At 38.9% G+C, this 19211-nt stretch overlaps 1 protein-coding gene across 1 annotated transcript in view; it reads right to left on the bottom strand.

Moving 5' to 3' along the window:
• PDIA5 (protein disulfide isomerase family A member 5) overlaps positions 1-19211 on the bottom strand; it is a 186214-nt gene that overhangs the window by 28443 nt on the left and 138560 nt on the right. Inside the window, exons 12-13 of the mRNA XM_007493796.3 lie at positions 10783-10853; positions 10076-10239 (exon numbers count right to left, since the gene is read on the bottom strand). Of these exons, the coding sequence (XP_007493858.1) occupies positions 10076-10239; positions 10783-10853 (235 nt within the window). The remainder of the gene's footprint in view (positions 1-10075; positions 10240-10782; positions 10854-19211) is intronic.

The following is a 19211-nucleotide window of genomic DNA, read 5'->3' as shown; positions in this document are numbered from 1 at the left end:
ACAGGCTCTTACTACTTTATATTTAAGACTATTGCAATATACTTCTTGTTAGTCTTCCTGCTTTAAGTCTCTCCCCATCCAAACACTCAGATGTGGGACCACATCAACTCCCTACCCAATCAACTCCACTGGCTCCCTTTGGCCTCTGGCACACTCCATTTGATAATTAAAGTTATTAACAACCTGGCCTTTTCCATTCTTTCCAGTCTTCTACTTTTCTCTTCTCTACATAAGCCATGATTTAGCAGCATTGACCTTGCTATTCTTCCCACATGATACTCCATCTCCCAATTCTGTGTCTCTTCACTGAATGCCCTCCCATGCATGGAACTTTCCCGCCTTCTCTCTGCCTCCTAGCTCCCCAGTGTAAAGATGAGGTTGTAACACAAAAGAGATTTGCAAGAAAAAGCAAGAGTTGGAATTTTGGTGAACTGTCAATCAACCAGATAGAGACATGGTTCCAATGGAATTTTGAAGAGGGCAGTGGGCAGCCCAGCAGCCTGAACTCACTTGTTTTACTGACCCTGGAAAGGAGGGTTGGAAAAACAAACTCTCTTTGGGCATTGCCTATTCAGGAGACTGAGTGCTGTGGAGACTTTTGGTTTCAATTCAGGAGAAATCTTGTCAGTCTCTTGTGATCAACATCTCTCTTTAGGGAAACCGACTGAGTTTCTTAAATTCAAATTTATATCTCAATCTTCTAATCAACAGGGATAATTTATAAGATTAGGAAAACCCATTTTCCTCTCCCTCCCTCCCATTTTTAAAGAATACCTTAAAGAATAAAACCCTTTTAGTTAAAAGATCTAAATTGTGGGATTGGTTATTGGAGAAACCCTTCAAGCTTACCGTTCCTGAGAAGAACCTTTAGATCACTTGAGAAAGGGACAGGAAGTGGTGTGTGGGGAGGAGTGTAAGATCCAGCCTTTCCTCTAGCTGGCTTCCTGGTGTCCCTGACCTATTACCATCAATCTCCTAATATTGGCATCTATTACACCTGGCTTCCTTCAAGAATCAGATTAAATCCCAATTTCTGTAGGAGGCCTCTCCCAGGGCCCCCCTCCATTACACTACTTCTGCCTGCCTTCTGAGATTTCCTTACATTTACTCTGCATATACTTTTGTAGGCACACAACTGTTCATACATTGTCTTTCCCATTACAATGGGAACATTTTTGAGGGTAGGGACCATGTAATTGCCTTTCTTTGTATTTCCAGCACTTAGAAGAGTGCCTCTCACTAATAAGTCTTAATAAATGCTCCTTGATTAAGCAATAATTCAATTACCATCAAAATTCTGGATAATTAAATCTTATATATTTACACAATAGAAGTATACAGATGCATACATAAATGTATATATAGGCACACAAGTGTCTATATGTATAGATGTAAACATATATCAATCACCTCCCTATCATCCATTCAAATTCTTGCTCTTAAACAAGCTAAGATAATCGTGAGTCTTTTCTTTCCCTTCTGCAGTTACACATATTGCAAAAGATTACTCTTCCCAGAAGACAGTTTTTATAATATTCAAAACTTCCAGTGGCTCCCCACTGCCTAATACTGTCCAAAGATAATGAGAAATGGATACAAAAGTAAACACTGTCCAATTCTTTAGCCTACCATTTAAGAGTGTTCACAGTCTCAATTCAGTGTTTAAGATGTTGGATTTGAATCAGAAGTCAAGGTTGTTAAGTCTAATCCTGACCCAATGGCTATGACCATCAACAAGTTATAACTTCTGTGAATCTCAATTTCCTAATCTGTAAGTGGAGATAATAACACCTGCTCACCTTACCACCTTAAGGTGGTTAGGAATACAGCATGAGATAATTTATGCAAGGACTGGGTCAATTGCTATACACATTTGTGTTAGTATCATGCAATTCCTCTGGGCTAAGCCAGAAGAAGGGCTGGTAGGCTTGTTAGGAATCTGTCTCTTTATCTACATTTTACACTTTCACTCTTTCTACCTTTTTGTAAATAAAAGCTGCCAACAGTCTTAAGCTATAACATTTTAAAATGGGCAACCACAAATATTATTTTATCACTCTATATTTAGTCAAAAACCTAAATTTAAACTTTATATATGTAAGAAAAGTTAAAGGCTTCTCTCTCTAAAGAGATGAAAGGAAAAGGATTAAGACTAATACTATTTGGGGATTACTGAATTAAAGACCTAACTGTATATAGGTATTTGTATTTCTTTAAATCTTGCTCTAAATTATGTATCAGCTATTTAAATACAAGAAACGGAAATAATAGTTCTTGATAGATCTGCTTAGCTATCTTAAAAAGACATTTAATTTCATTTTGGGAAACAATTTCATGGGAAGCCATATTAAATTATATTAATTATTAATTATATTAAATTAACTTTTTAGTTTACCAGTCTTTTGGAAGCTTGACTAGTTCTGAACTTGAAGCACTAGGACTATTATGCTAATAATAATCAAATTAACTAGGAGGAAAGAGCAATATTGCAAGTCATGTCAGATCAGTATGCATTTATTAAGCATCTACTTATGTGCCAGAACTATAAACCAGACTATGAATCAGCTTAGCACAACTATCCTTTGCTAAGCACTGGAATTAAAAAGAAAAGAAAATTTCCATCAAATAGAGGAAACAACATGCAAAAAGCTATGTATAAGGGGGTAACAGGGTAGCTCAGTGGATTGAGAGCCAGGCCTAGAGACGGGAGGTCCTAGGTTCAAATCTGGCCTCAGATACTTCCCAGCTGTGTGACCCTGGGCAAGTCACTTGGCCCCCATTGCCTAGCCCTTACCACTCTCCAAGACAGAAGGTAAGGGTTAAAAAAAAAAAAAAGCTATGTATAAATAAATTACTTACAGGATAATCTGGGGTTAATCTTAGAGGGTAGGCACTAACATTGAGGGGAATCAGCTAAGGTTTAATGTAGAAATTAATTAAGATTTTTAGCTTAGAATTGAAGGAAGTCATCAAACTTAGAAATTAATAGCAAACATCACATATATAAACCAGAAATTAGGAATGGTTTCTGATCAAGAGTCTCTGACTTGGGGGAAAAAAATCAATTATAAGTGACACAAAATGAAGTCACTTAATGCATCAAATATTGTGTTTAGATAATGAAAAACAAAATGTTCAACTCAAGCTTTTAAAATGAGTAAGAGGGAAATCAAACTACTGAATAACAATGCCCAGAATAAACAAAAAAACCCTAAAACACTCCACAATGTCAAGGGTGATTGAGGCCTGAGTTTTAACCTTGGTTCTACTGTGAACTGCCTGCCCTGTACTGCATGAATGTAGGCAAATATTTCTCCGTTCTCTGATTTGGTTTTCTCACCTGTAAAATGAGGAGGATGGACTAGATGATCTTTAAAGGTCCAGTTCTATTATGAAAAAGGACTGTGATTCAAACTGATCATCTCTCTCCCTCAAATGTTGCCAGCTAGACAGAAGATCCCATTTAAGAGGTGACATGGTATGACTGTTGATTGATTGTACTTGAAGAGGACCAATAACATAATGATGTTGGGGTCAGGGTACAATGTATTCAACTGTGGTCAAATGATCCAATATGAGCTTGGAAGGCTATACCACAGTTTGGGCACAGTCTGTTTGAACATTTGGGATGGAGATGTCTCTAGATGTGCACATCTCACATTTCCTTTGTACTTCTGTGATTCTGCTTTGCTCATGGAACAGTGTACCTTCTTTGGTGATGGCATAGTATTTTGGGTGGTACTGAGCCAGTGTCTCCCATGTTTCTCAACTGATACTAAAGTTCTTCAGAGAGACCTTGTGAGCACTTAGGCTGCGTAAGTTCTTCATAAAATAGTCTTTTAGTAAACGTGCTTGGGATCTGGGTTACTTGGCCAGCCCACTGGAGTTGTGCTCTTTACAGTAGAGTTTGAATGCTTGGCTGTTCAGCTTGAGAGCAATGTATGGGCCCTTATCTTGCCAGATGATCTACAGAATCTTCCTGTCATTTAAATGGAAGTGATTCAGCTTCTCAGCAAGGTCCTGATGGATTGTCAAGTTTTCATAGACATAGCAATAAGGTCAATAGACTTTCTGTTTGGTAGGCAGCCTAATACTTCTCCCACACTTTCCTTCAGAGCCGCTCAAACACTGAGCTAGCATGATATAGAGGGGAGATGGCTCAGAGGATTTCAGTTCAAATCTTGGCTTTCCTACTTTCTTCCTTGGTGACTTTGGGCTAAGCCTCAATCTCCTCTTCTGAAAATGGTGGGGGAGGTCTAAATGATTTCTAAATCCTCTTTTATTCCTTTGTCCAGTTAAGGGAGGATGATAGAATGAAAAGGAGTAAAAGGGGTGGGGGAGATAGAAAAGCTCAATAAACTTGATTTAAGTATTAGTTATTGCTATAACCTCAGCTTCTGAGATTTTGGAATTACAGAAAGTTGACAACTTTTATTATACTTTTGGAATTCTCATTAGTCTCCAGTAATTAAGAATAGTCTTCTTTGCACTTTGAAAATGTTTTATTTCTATAAATCAAAACAACTCTCAGGTATCACCTCACACCTAGCAGACTGACTAACATGACAGCAAAGGAAAGCAATGAATGCTGGAGGGGACGTGGCAAAAATAGGACATTGATGTATTGCTGGTGGAGTTGTGAATTGATCCAACCATTCTGGAGGGCAATTTGGAACTATGCCCAAAGGGCGATGAAAGACTGTCTGCCCTTTGATCCAGCCATAGCACTGCTGGGTTTGTACCCCAAAGAAATAATAAGGAAAAAGACTTGTACAAGAATATTCATAGCTGCGCTCTTTGTGGTGGCAAAAAATTGGAAAATGAGGGGATGCCCTTCAATTGGGGAATGGGTAAACAAATTGTGGTATCTGTTGGTGATGGAATACTATTGTGCCCAAGGGAATAATAAAGTGGAGGAATTCCATGTGAACTGGAAAGACCTCCAGGAAGTGATGCAGAGCGAGAGGAGCAGAACCAGGAGAACATTGTACACAGAGACAGATACACTGTGGTAAAATAAAATGTAATGAACTTCCCTACTAGTAGCAATGCAATGATCCAGAACTATTTGGAGGGACATATGAGAAAGAATATTATTCACATCCAGAGGAAGTACTGTGGGAAAAGAAACACAGAAGAAAAACAACTGCTTGATCACATTGGTTGATGGGGATATGATTGGGGAGGGAGACTCTAAAGGATCACCCTAGTGAAAATATTAATAAATATGGAAATGGGTCTTGATCAATGATACATGTTAAACCCAGTGGAATTGTGTGTCAGATATGGGAAGAGGGTGGGAAGTGGGGAGGGAAAGAACATGAGTCTTGTAACCATGGAAAAATATTCTAAATCATCTAATTAAAAAAATTTTGAAAAAAAAAGAAAATGTTTTATTTAAAAACTGACTCTTGAAATAAGTATTTATATTTTCCCAGAAAAGTCCTCTCCTCTGCTACAGTCCAATGCTAAAGACTCATTGTGACCTGGAAGTGGGCCTGTCCCTGCTGCTTGTAAGCTCTAGCTGGTTCTATAGAACTGGAAAGGCTTTGAAGATAGTCCTGGCAAGAGGAAATCACTGGCTGAGGATCAGTCTCACTAAATTCAAAGAAGTTCTTTTTGAGAAGGTCTGGCTACTGGGTCATGAATTTTTTAGCCATGACAACCCATGACACAAAATAAAATATAAAAATGGTCTTTAGTCCTGTGTTGCCCCCTTTGCCTTTGGCAGTAGCAGAAAAAGGGATCAGAGGAGGCAAAAAACCCAAAAAAACTAATCACAGTTTAGCTCACCTAACAACATTAACTTTACCATTGAGACTAAATATGAGCTCTTTGTCTAATGACCAATGATTTGGAATACTCCTGAAGAAATTGAGTCATATCAATATTGACATTCTTAGAATAAATGAAGCCACAAGGAAGTTGTTTAGTTAAATGAAAACACAGTTCACAGGTTTTCCTTGGAGAGACTAATTATGAAACTGAAGAAGTTTTTCTCATCATGTGCCCAAGGGCAACAGGATACATCATTTTATGAGATATTTGGCTCTCTTGTCTTGAAGTGCTCATGATGAGAATAAACAAAAAAGTGTGGCTTTTTGTGGCAGAGGATGGAAATTTTATGGAAAAGTTAAGATCTTCCAAATAAGTGAACACATAAGTTGATAAAAAGTAACATCAATGCAAAGATCTATGGGAGAAAGGCGAAAACCATTAGGAATATGTACTGGGGGAGGAGGAAAGATGCTAAAGGAGACCCCTCAGAAGCTTTACTGTTTTTTAATCTCTCCACCCCCAGAATTAGGCCTCCCCTTCCCTTGGTAAATCCTCTCAATATAAGAAGGAAAAGAAAAAAAGCACAATTAGATACAAAGTACAAAAAAATAAGTTAGAACCAAAAGGAAAACTTCTGATCAAAGGAAGTGATATGAAAAAAAATATTACTTAGCGCAATCAGTATCAGAGACTAAACTGTATCCTATTCAGACAAAACAACAAACTGGGAAGGACAACTCATGGATTCTGGATAGTTAACAAACACTTTAGCATTGCTTGTATATAAAAGGAATACCCTACCAAGAGGTGAGGCAGGATCCTAAAAGATATGTAATCCACCAACTGGAAGGTGGAAAGACGGATTGGATCCCACCTTCCACACGATATCTAATTGCTGGGCTTGTCTCCAAAACAACTCAACCTCCCATCCATTATCTATCACCTAAAAAGCCTTATGGCCCCTTTGAAAGATGCAATCTCCTGACTCCCCCCCACCCCAGGGGTTATCACTGCAGTTATAACTGGCTTCCTAGGAGCTCACAACAGCAGTGGGGTAGGTGCCACTAGGAAAATGCTCTACTCCTCCCCCTAGTGTGCACCCTCCCTGCCATGGTGGGGAGCAGGCAACCCTTAGAGCACAAAGTGAGTCACAGGAGGAGCAAGCAGGAGGAGTTGGGGGGGTCTCATTACACCAATCCAGGCCTTTTGAAGGAGTTGAAGTCAAACTAATGATATTACCTGTTTTATAACAATACTACACTTTCAGTCATGTGCAACCTCAAGTTTTTTTCTGGCTCAATTTATAGAAAAAAATAATTTCTCATCATCTATCTGTGCAATTTTGCACTCCTACCCCTCTTATGAATACAAATCTAAGCTTCCTTCTCAATGAAATTTGAATTTTCATACATGAGGGCTTATCATTTATCCTAATCCATCTGAGGCCAGCCATATTCCAACAGAGTCAAGCCAAAGGTCCTCTTTTGTCTTGGTTTGAGAGGATTCTCAGAGGGGTTTTCAGCTTTTGCTGCTATTAAGCTGCATCTTGACTCTGCCACCTTCCATCTCTCCTGTCTTGGGAAACACAAAAATATGCCTGAATGAGGACACTCCAAGGGGATGGCAGGGAATGAAATCTCAGGACCCCCACTTATATGAACCCCACTTATCTGCACAGCCCTACAAGAATTCCTCTTGAGGATTGTACCATACTTCTCAATGATAGGCTGCTTTGCATGATCATAGGCAAAAGGATACATCAAATTATCTGCAACAGACTATTCCCAAAGCTTCTCTTAATAAGCTACCAGGCTAGCTAAAGAAGGAGAATTTGCCAGTCACTGAACTCTTTTCAGCAGTGTGATTCTTCTTATTTGCTGCTTCCTTCCATACCTGTACATTTATGTATTCTATTTCCTGGGATAAACTGATGACTCCTTCTCTTAGTGTGTGGCTTCTGCCAGTATACATTATATGTTGGTGAGCCAGGTATCTGCTTGAAGAAATACATTGGGGATTCATCATTGCCATGAGGGACCTCAGACTGTTCCCTTTCAGCCTCAGGGGACCAGGAGAGGAGAATGCTCTTAGAACAATTAATTATTCAATTCATAAGCACTTACTAAGTTCCACAGTGCAGGGTACAAAGACAAAGACGAAATAGTGCCTGATTTGTCAGAAAACAATTGAGCAATGATTTGAGGGAAAGAGGCTGAGAAGAACCTCTTCCAGTAATAAAGAAGCTGTCATTGTTTGTCCCCAAGTTCTTTAGAGATCTGAAGCCTTTGCTAGCAGAAAACACACTTCTTTCCTAATCTCTTCTGCCCTGATCCTCAATGCTGCCCCTTCCCCCTTACTCAAAGATGCCTGGTTAGCTCCTGGGCTTCTCTACCTACCCATGACTTGTATTTCTAGACATATTTAAAGCACTTCTTTTTATTGAGCACAAGGTCACCAAACATAATTTACAACACCCAAACTATGTGGCATTCGTTCCCTATAAATACAATTTAGAAGATCCTTTTTGTATATGCACAAAAGAGGAAGGGCTATTTGTGTAACCTGGGCCAAATCATCCAACACCTTTGGGTCTCAGTGTCCCTATAGATGAAAGGAAGAAAAGTACCTATTACTTTCTGCAACATAGGCATCCTGAGGTGTATACAAATGAAGCAATACAGCTGAAAGCACTTTGTGGGGAAACAAAGCACTTGGCAAATGTTGTGTATCATTAATTGCATATTGATCTTTTCCAGCACAGTCATACATACACAAAGTAATGAGTGTAGAATGAACTTAAAATAGGAAGGATAGAGATCTCACTTGCTCTCTGTCCAGATCTTTATACCACCAAGGAACTTACTCTTCTGCCTATGATGAACTCTTACTTTTACTTAAGTGCTGACCAAACAGAAGGCCAAATAGTATGTATTAGTTTTAATTTAGCTTTATCATCTCTGACTTTGTCTCTGCTGTTACCTCTTAATGAGCTGCCAACTAGCAACTCAGTGGACCCAAAGGAAAAGGTTTGGATAAATACAATTCCAGCTCGAGACCCAGCATCCATCAAGACCCAGAGAGATGTTCTGATATTTAAAATGAAAGGCCACCCTTCTCTTGCAAACTGGGGGCCCAAAATGTACGGTTGTGCTTTATCCTGGCACTAAGGCCTGAGGCAAAGGATGAAGCTGATCATAAGGAAAGCTCCTTTGTATTAGTTTACAGTTTACACAGGGCTTTGAAGCTTATCAAGTCAGCTCTCTTCTTGCAGAAAGCCTTACCTAATTAAACTCATCTGATATTTATGGCCACTCAACTCTGAATCCTTTGAGCATGTACATATTCAGTCACCCTTCCATTAATCTGTACATGTTTCTATATTGTTCTGTGAAGATCCTTTGAGTCTTTCTGCATTCCCCCAAGTCTTTCTAGTGTGGGACATGAAAAAGTAGTCACTGATGGCAAGGACAATATGGTCTCACATTAAGAGCTCTCTATGGGCAGAAACTATATGTCCTCTTTCTTCTGTACTGTACCCAACAATGCCTCCTAATTCTGGAAAAAAGAATATGCTCAAATCATACATGTTTGGGAAGAGAAAAGGAGGGCCAAGAGGTTGATATGGGTCTTTGCTGACTTGGGACCTCAAGCATAGCAGAGTACTGTGCCCATTTTCTGCCTCCAATTTCCCTGCAAGTAAATCTACACATATGGCATAATTATTCCCTGGGAAACTGCAAATAAGACTTAAAGAATTACAGAACCTAAAATTCTTAAGTGAAAAAAAAAAAGAAATCTGGTCATCGAGCCAACAGTACCAGGGTCTTCTATACTTCTATTTTGCCCTAGGCCCCACAGTATTCGATTTTTTGAATTCAACTCATTTTTAATTCTGGGTTCTGTCAATAAGATCGGTTCTATAACCATGGACCAATCAGCACACTGACTTTTCTCTTTCAAGTACCTCATTTAACTACCTTTATTCAGAGAAAGAAAAAACGAAGTAAGGAAATGAAACTAGGGGCTAAGGAGATTAAAAGGAAGGACCATTTGGGAAAGACATGCAAGCATTTTACTAAGATTTTAAAAATCTCATCCAAAGGGAATAAGACTAACTTGATGGATTAGGAAGCATTATCAACATACTATTAGATTCTGGAATTGAAAGCTATCTTAGATGACGGGGGCTCTGAATTGAAGAAATTGGGCTGAATGACATACTTCTTCCCCCTAGGAAAATCACCAGGGGTGCTAAGTGCTGGAAATCCAAATTGAATTTCAATATCACAAAACTTACTTTTTCATCCACTCAATAATCTTCTTCTTTGTTCTGAGCTGTGGCAATGTATACTTTTCTTCTCCATCCTTAAAATATTTCAGTGTAGGGAACCCTGAGATCTGATATCGCTCTGCAATGGCTTTGTTGACAGTGGCATCAACAGCTGCAAGGACACCTGGACTCTGGAACAGGGAAAAAGAAAACTATGGGTCACAGTATAAGGCTAAGATGACAGATGAATCTTCCACCAGCAGAACATAACTAGTACATGGACATCTCTCTGGAGAGTCACCTGCCAGTCAGACCTAAGAAAACTCACGGAAAGTATAAATATGCCACATCATTGTCCCCATCCACTTCTAAATTAATATGAAACTTTTAAACCCAGGGCACTAAAAGAAAATGGAACCTGTCCCAAGCCTGAAGGTCATGGGGACAAAAGGAAGGCCTCTTGGGATTTAATCCTAGGACCAAGATAATACCGACTCCCAGAAGAATAAAGAACAAGCAGAATGTTTGTTCTTCACTTTTCCAAGGTTGGCAGAGACCATGCATGGCTAACAAGAATGCATTCTGGATGAGGAACACTAAAGAACTCAAAGAAATAGGAAAGCAACTAAGTGAGTTGTAGGGAAAAGTTGCTTTTATGATTCTGCTTATTGCTGATTACTTAAAGAAGAGGGTTAGGGGGAAAAGAGAAGGAGAAAAAGGAGAAAGGCACTTACATCTGCTACTCCATGGAGGGCCTCTGCTGCACTTTCAAACTCAGGCTTCATCTTCTTACAATGTCCGCACCCTATAAACAGAATGGAAGTAGAACACGTCATGAGGCCTTAGCTCAAACTTACCTAATTTGCATGGCCTGCCCTAGACATAAAGCCAACTTTCCCATTCCTGGAAATGCTGGTCAAGGAAGGAAGAAGCAGGCACCAATATTTAAAAAGAAAACCTATCTTAACTGAATCCTATGGAGGCTGGGATGAGCTCTTTTTTCCTATGGTACTGAACGAGACAGGAAGAAGTTTGTGACTAGAGACTGAAAGGTTTGGGGAAGAGAGTTCATAGAGCCAAAAATATAAATACAGTGGGTAAGACCTGGCATTGTCCTGTACCTTGCTGTCACATGGATATAGTCCCTTGTTCTGCCATTGTTGTCGACTACCTACATATTGTGTAAAAGTCTTTAGAGCCCACAAATTAAGACACTGTTCAATCACTGGTGATATCTCCTATTGCTTTGTCCTGGGTGGCTCCATTGATATCCCACCATGAATAATCAAGCAAGCACATGATGGTTAGGTCTCACATCTATGCACTTAATTTGGAGTTGACCTTTTAAAAAAAGAGGCAAGGGGGCAGGTGGGTAGCTCAGTGGATTGAGAGCCAGACCTAGAGATGGGAGGTTCTAGGTTCAAATCTGGCCTCAGACTCTTCCCAGCTGTGTGACCCTGGGCAAGTCACTTAACTCCCATTGCCTATCCTTTACTGGTCTTCCGTCTTGGAACCAATACACAGTATTGATTCTAAGAAGGAAGGTAAGGGTTTAAAAAATAAAAATAAATAAAAAGAGAGTCAAGACAAATAAATACAGAGCAGCAAAGTTGGGAGGTAGTAGGAAGAGAAGCTGACTGGACAGAGGCATAGTTCCTTGGAGGGAAGCTTTTACAGCCATGTGGTTCCTTCCAGGGGAGCCATGTATAATGGAGGAGTTCTTGCACCATGCCTCTGAGATCCAGCTGATGAATTTTCTGGACCAAGTGGGAACTGGGAAGCAGCAAGATCAGAGCCTCACTCTGCTGCTACTGTGAGGTATATCAACTGTGCTGGTTCAGAAGGAAGCTGACACACAAGTGATCCAAATGGGGGCACATATTCTAAATCTAAAAGACTGTACAGGTTCCTGGGTGAGGTGGTGCTTGCTGGAAGGAAAATTTTTCTTAATTGTTTATGAATTCTGACGTAAATCCTTTGCACTTTTTTGGTTAGGGTAAATAAATCTTGCCCTACTTTTAATGTTTTGTTAGCCTGAATGCTTCTATAGGAGTTATGGGAACCCCCTGCCCTTTTTTGGAAGAGACTCAAACATGATCTAAATTTCAATTTTTCCAGGAGAAACTCTGAGTAGGGTCAAGAGACAGAGACAGAACTATTGAGGAGCCCTAAGGAGTAACTGCCATCTTTATAAACTAAGAACTTTGCTTCTAGACAAGAAAATACATATTCATATCACAACTGTTTACACTGAGATACAAAATCTATTTTGTGTAAAAAGGAGCATTTTACTAATTTTAAAGATATTGCATCTATTTTTCCTTTTTTAGTATATTTGAAAGTGGTAATAAATGAATTAACTTTTATTATATTGCTGTGTGGTAATGATGTTTTGGGACTCTGAATTGCTTTTATTTTGATGAGTCCTTCTATATTGCTGTTTAGTCAGTAAAACTGAAATAAGGTGTGGGGGCAAGTAGAAGGCTGCTTGCTAGATTAAACTATGCAAAAACTGATGATATATATGGTTGAACAAAGTTTGCTACTCTGTAAGATTTGATATTACCTGCAAATTAAAACAACTCTGAGGTACCACCTCACACTTATCACACTGACCAATATGATAGGAAAGAAAAGTGATGAATGTTGCAAGGGATGTGCAAAATCAGGACACTAATGTATTGTTGATGGAGTTGTGAACTGATCCAACCGTTCCCAGAGAGCAATTTGAAACTATGCCCAAAGGGCTATAAAACTGTGCATACCTTCTGATCCTGTAATGTCACTACTGGGTCCATATATCAAAGAGATCATAAAAAAGGGGAAAGCACCTACTTGTAAAAAAATATTCATAGCTGTTCTTTTTGTGGTGGCAAAGAATTGGAAATTGAGGGGATGGACATCAATTGGGGAATGGCTGAACAAATTATGGCATATGGTGGTGATGGAATACTATTGTGCTATAAGAAAATGATAAATAGGAAAATTTCAGAAAAAGCTGAACAATCTAAGCAAACTGATGCAGAGAAATAAGCAGAACCAAGAGAATATGTGTACACTGTAATATTATATGATGATCAGCTATGAAAGACCTAGCTACTTTCACCAATACAATGATCTGGGACAATTCTGAAAGACTTATGACAAAGAATGCTATCCACCTCCAGAGAAAGAATTGTTGGAATCAGATGCTGATCAAAACATATGTATATATGCCTACATACTTTCACATTAGTTTATTTACAATTCCATTTTTATGAGCACTCTCTTACAATAATGACCAATATGGAAGTATGTTTTGCATGATAATACATATATAAGCCAGATCAAATTGCTTATCATCTCAGGGAAGGGGAAAGGAAGGGAGGGAGAAAGATAATTTGGATCTGATCATTTCAGAAAAAGATTGTTGAAAATTGTGATCACATGTAATTGGGAAAATAAAATATCTTTGAATAATAAAGTTTGATATTTCCTTGACATAATAAGGACTCCATATTCATCTGTCTTTTTGTTTCTCTATCACTCTCTCTTTGTCTTACTTTCTGTATCTGTCTATTTTTTTCTGTTTTTCCCTCTGTCTCTCTCAGCAAACAGGTTAAGTGACTCACCCAAGGTGATACAGCTAGTAAGTACATGAGGCTAGATCTACACTCTCCCTGACTCTATGCCCAGGACACTATTCACTGTATCATCTAGCTGTCTCAGACCCTACATTTCTAAGAAATAATTCATGATTGCTCATCTTTAAAGAAAAAAAAATGTATATCAAGATGAACCTAATATAAACAAAACAGATACACACATATATCTCAATCACAAAAAATTCTTTCTTGGCCTTTTCTGAACATTTGACTTTGTAAAGACCACTGTCTATCTCCCTCTGTGATATGTTCATTTCCTTCCCAAGATACAATAATGACTCATTTCTATATTCTTAAATCCTGATCTAGAACTCCTCCAGGAGTCCTTTTCCTGATCCCATCAATTGTTAGCAATCATTTTATATGTATTTTGTATTTATTTATCTGCCTATACATTGTCTGGCCTGAGCAGAATAGAGATTTCATTTGTCTTTGTACCCATCGCCTAAGGCAGAGAAGGTGTTTAATGAGGGCACAGGTGAGTTGAATTGACTCAGTCCTGCCCCACTTCATGGCTATGAGACTTATCATTTCTTCTGAGTCACAGTTCTCTCACCAAATAAGGACAAGCCCTGTTATGCATTGCATCTCTACACTGCAGGGCTAAAATGAGATAATGGATATGGAAAAGAGTGTAAACTATAAAGCTTAATATGAAAGCAGAAGAGCTATTAATAGCTGTTATCCCTAATCTCCACCTTAATTCACCTTCCCTGGGACCGTGAGAGTTCAATGGCATCAAGTTCATCCTAGGGGTCTTACCCTTTCACTAAGGACAAAATATTCCTAACATGGGGAAAAAGGGAAGCCAAGTGAATTGCCAAGTTTCTAAGGGTTCATTATTAAATTCCTCCTACTGACAAACCAGTGAGGCAGAAATCTGTAGGGTATCAAAAATTCATCATCAAGCTACAGACCCTGGCACCCCGCCAAGGCTGGCACAGATGGAAACAAACCTTCAGGGGTTCCATGACTTCCTGGGAGCACCAAAACAATGCCTCTTCCCAAATAGGGCCGAATGACAGGAATGCCCCAAACAACACGGAGGGTCTAACTGTGAAATGGATGCCAAAGCCAAAGTGGGAGAGGAAGAGGCAAGGCTTCTGGAAAGCAAGGCATCCACTTCCGGGGAGAGTTGGGCTTGGACACTATAGAGACCCTCAGGGTCTTTTCAATGTTATTATTATTTTAAAACCCTTTCCTCCTGTCTTATCAATTCTACAGCAGAAGAGCAGTAATTGGACAATTGGGGTTAAATGATTTGCTCGGGGTCACACAGCTAGGGAGTGTTGGAGGCCACATTTGAATCCAGGTCCTCTCCACTCCAGGTCTAGCTCTCTTCCACTATGCTATCTAGCTGTTCCTGGGGTTTCTCATTATAATTGGGATAACAAGATCTCTGCTCACAATTTTAGACTTCAATATTCAGAGAATGATGATATAGTGCTATCAGCGGATGAGGACCACTGGTACTACAAGTCCTTCACTTCTGAAGAGAAAACAACTTGCCTCCAATCATGTAGCTAATTGACAAAGCTAGGACTAGAATATGGGGGTTTTATCTCCAAGTGTAGTAATACTTTTCCCACCACACAGCTGCATCTTGGGAAGTTCGTGGTCTAATGGGCTATGCAAAGATGCCCTGTAGTTTTTTTTTAAGAGAAAAAAATGCACACAATTACTGCTAAATACTAGCATATATTCTGCTAATACATACTAATATAATTACTGCTAATTGTAAATGCTTGAAAAAGCTGGGGGGTAAGCCCAATCTGGAAAGGCATCCTGGAAGAGGCATTTTGAGGACCTGCCATTTGCAGCAGAGACTGTTGGGGGGAAAACATCTGTTATAGGGGATTTAAGAAAATTGCCCACACTAAGAAAGCATGCCTGAAGGATTATCTAGAACCACATAAGTTCATGAAGGGCGAGGTGGCAGCTTTATAGAGTCCAGGTGGGCAGGGGATCAGTTTACCCCTTTTGCACCTTGCTTCCACTTCCCCTCTCTCTGTAATGGCTCCCAGAGTCAGCAAATAAATCCAATATTAGGCAGAAATGGTTGGTCTTAGGCAAGGACTTGGGCCCATCTCACATATGTAAAATCAGTGGGTTCCTAGTTTCTAGTTCTAGAGTTGGAAACAACTTTAGAGGTCACCTAGTTCAAATCCTTTAATTTATGAATGAGTCAACCGAGGTCCAAGGTTATATAATAAGGGACCAAAACTCATGAACTACGACTCCAAGTTCAATTCTCTTCCTACTGTATATTAAGAGATACTTCCTTCTGGGGAAAAGAAAAGCATTAGCATTCAAAATTATTAGCTAGGAGAAAAAAAAAGGCATTACAACCATTTTGAAGGTGAAAATAGAAGAAAATCCTGCCTCTTATGGCAGATAAAATTGTTCCTAGCATATTCTTAAATATTCCTGGCACCCTACAAGTGCAGGGGTAGAGGGAGGGAACCTCAGGAAAAGAGAAGAAATATCTAGAAAAGGATCTATATGGAAGGAAAAAGTAGGAAACCCAAACTTTCCAACTGCAGGATGCTTCATTAAAAAGCTAGACTCCATTAGGTATTTACCCTACAGAAGGGCAAGATGACATTTTTTTTTTAATTTTTTATTTAATTAGTCAATTTAAGATGACATTTTATGGATGGAATAAATATCATAAGGAAAATCAAGGTAACAGTAGGTCTGAAATCACTAATAGCATGATTTCCTGGAAATAAACATCTCTCTACATAGTAGATAGTTCCCAACTTATGAACAGATTGTGTTTCAAAAGTCTGTAAAGTAGGTTATTTGGAACCTGGAATTAAATTTCTTATTCAAATATTTCAGTTGTTAGGTCTCTGTATCAGTTTGCAAAATATCACTTATTCTATTAATGGCCCAAATATAGAGTATTAATAGTACTATTTTAACTATATTCAATGCTGTTTCTCTAGGGAAATACATTCTAGGTTCAACTTTGGGCACCAGGGATACCTTTTTCCCTGCTGGCAGTGGCATCAGGGAACTTTATGGCAGGGATGGGAATGAAAGAAGGAAACAACATTTGTTGAGTGCTAACCATATGCTAAGATTCAAATGAGACTAAGGATCAGTAAAATAACAACATATTTGAGTTGGAAGAGACCTCAGAAGCTATCTAATTTGTTAACTCTGTATATTATTACACCTACATTTAAAAAGATAGCTCTTTATGTTTTCATATTCAATATAGTAGAAAGAACACTGAGTTTAGAACTGGAGACCTGCGTTCAAGACCTCACTGACATTTAGTAGCTGTGTGACTGCATGGAAGTTACTTCTGAATCTCTGTTTCCTTATATATAAAATGGAGGCAATGATAATTATATTATTCAAGTCAAAGAGTTTCCCCTAGGAGAGGTTTTAAAATGCTGTGTGCAGATGTAAGCTATTATTATTACTTAATCTGCTTTTCCACTCTCCTTATTCTTAGGAAAAGTACTATGCATTCGTAAGTAAAAGGATGCCTATATAGAATAAAGGAATATTTATTGGTAGTCCATTAAATGGAAATGCAATCAGATCCCATCACTTTTTTGAAAAGAGTAAAAAAATAAAAATAAAAGGACTGATAGGCTACGTTAAAGGACTCCACTATGATTAATGGTTACTGTCCACTCTGCGACCGAGAGAAAACCCTTAGACATTACTGAGTCTTTTCTCTTGATTGAGTCTTTTCTCCTAATGGTAGGCCCGACGACATTGAATTTGGAAGAGACAAAAGAATCTTGCTTTAAGAAAACAATAGGAAAGGGGACCCCACAGCCACTCCCAGTCACCCATTTATGCATGATACCATGAGGGATGAATGACACAAATGCAGTCCTTGTGGTGCCAGTTGATTTTGAGAAAGTCTAACAATGTATAGCAACTGCCAACATTAACTTGATATATGAAATAAAATAATTAAACTGTGTGGCCAGAGTTTCATTCAAGTGCTTTTTCTATAGGGATTTGACTGTGCAAGGGGAGGAGAGTGATTGACAGGAGGGAGTTCTTCTCAATTTTCTCTCTCCCAGATACACTATGAATGGGTACTTCACTAGCTCTTCTTTGGCAAGCAGCACTCACAGGCAGGCTGCAGAGAGAAACAATGAGGGACTAGCCATTCTCGTCACGGGGCATCTGCTGCCTTTTTTATTTATAGGCGTATCTTATTGTCTACTGGAAATTTCCAGTTGGAAGCCCTGCTGTTACCTTAAATTCCACATCTAAAACTAAACTCATTAGCTTTTCCCCCAAAGCTGGATCTCTCTCCAACTTCTCAACTTTTGTCAATAGTCCATCATTCTTCCAGTTATCCTGTCTCAGATGCTTTTCCTTTCTTCCTAATAGTCAGTCACCAAAAGCCTAATGGCTTGTTCTTTCCAAATGTCTCACAGTTGTGCTTTCCTTTTCATTCTCATTCCAGCTACATAATTTCTGCCTTTATGCCTGGAATATTGTAAAATCATTCTAATTTGTCTCTGCCTCCAGTTTCTCTCGCTAGGTGGCATAGAGGATAGAGTGCCAGGCCTGGAGTCAGGAAGATTCATCTGCATAAGTTCAAATCTGGCCAAAGATTATGTGACCCTGGGCAAGTCACTTAATCCTGTTTGTAAAATGAGTTTGAGAAGGAAATGGCAAACCCTCTAGTATTTCTGCCAAGAAAACACCAAACAGAGTCACATAGAGTGCCCAACCTGTCTGTCCCGGGGCTGATGATATGCAGCTATCCCTCCAGCTCCCATGAGTCTCCCAAACTTTCTCCGGATTGCCAAAGGCAGAAAAATGCCAAGATTCCCAGATAATCTAGTTTGACATGACAGAAAATGATAACAACAAAAACCAGTCTCTTCCCTTCCTAACATTTGAATTTGAAATCAAAAGACACCATTGAATGAGTGAATTCAGTTAAATTTTCTGGGCCTCAGTTTCCTCATCTATAAAATGAAGGGTCTGAACTAGATGATCTTGTGGTCCCTCTAAACACTAGATCTATGGTCTCATCCTACAGACTGCTCCCAAATCTGTCTTCCTCTATCACTTACTTGCAAAAAAACACCAAAACTTCAATCCTGCTTCCTATAGAATAAAGCCCACATATTCCTTAGCCTGCCATTCAAGATTCTCCATAATTTGGCCCCAGCTTCTCTTTCTTGCCTTATCTACGACTACACTCCTAAAGGCCTCTGAAGCTTAAACTACACTGGTCTATTATATTTTCTTTTATGTTAAGGGAATAAGCATTTAGATAGCACCTACTATGTGCCAGGCACGGTGCTAAGTAGTTTTTACAAATATCTCATTTGATCTCCACAATAAGTTGGCAAGGTAGATATTTCTTTTTTATGTTTTTAAAAATATTTTTCCAGGTTACATGTAGAAACAATTCTAATAATTGTTTTCTGACATTTTCTGATCCATGTTCTCTCTCTCCTTCCCTCTACCACATTATGTTTTCTAGATACATTCTAATTCCTTCCTTCCTGAGCTTATACAGC

This window comes from Monodelphis domestica, chromosome 4, assembly GCF_027887165.1.
Source record: "Monodelphis domestica isolate mMonDom1 chromosome 4, mMonDom1.pri, whole genome shotgun sequence".
Taxonomy (NCBI): Eukaryota; Metazoa; Chordata; class Mammalia; order Didelphimorphia; family Didelphidae; genus Monodelphis; species Monodelphis domestica.
Note: the sequence above shows the minus strand (reverse complement) of the source record. Positions and strands in the feature narration are given on the sequence as shown.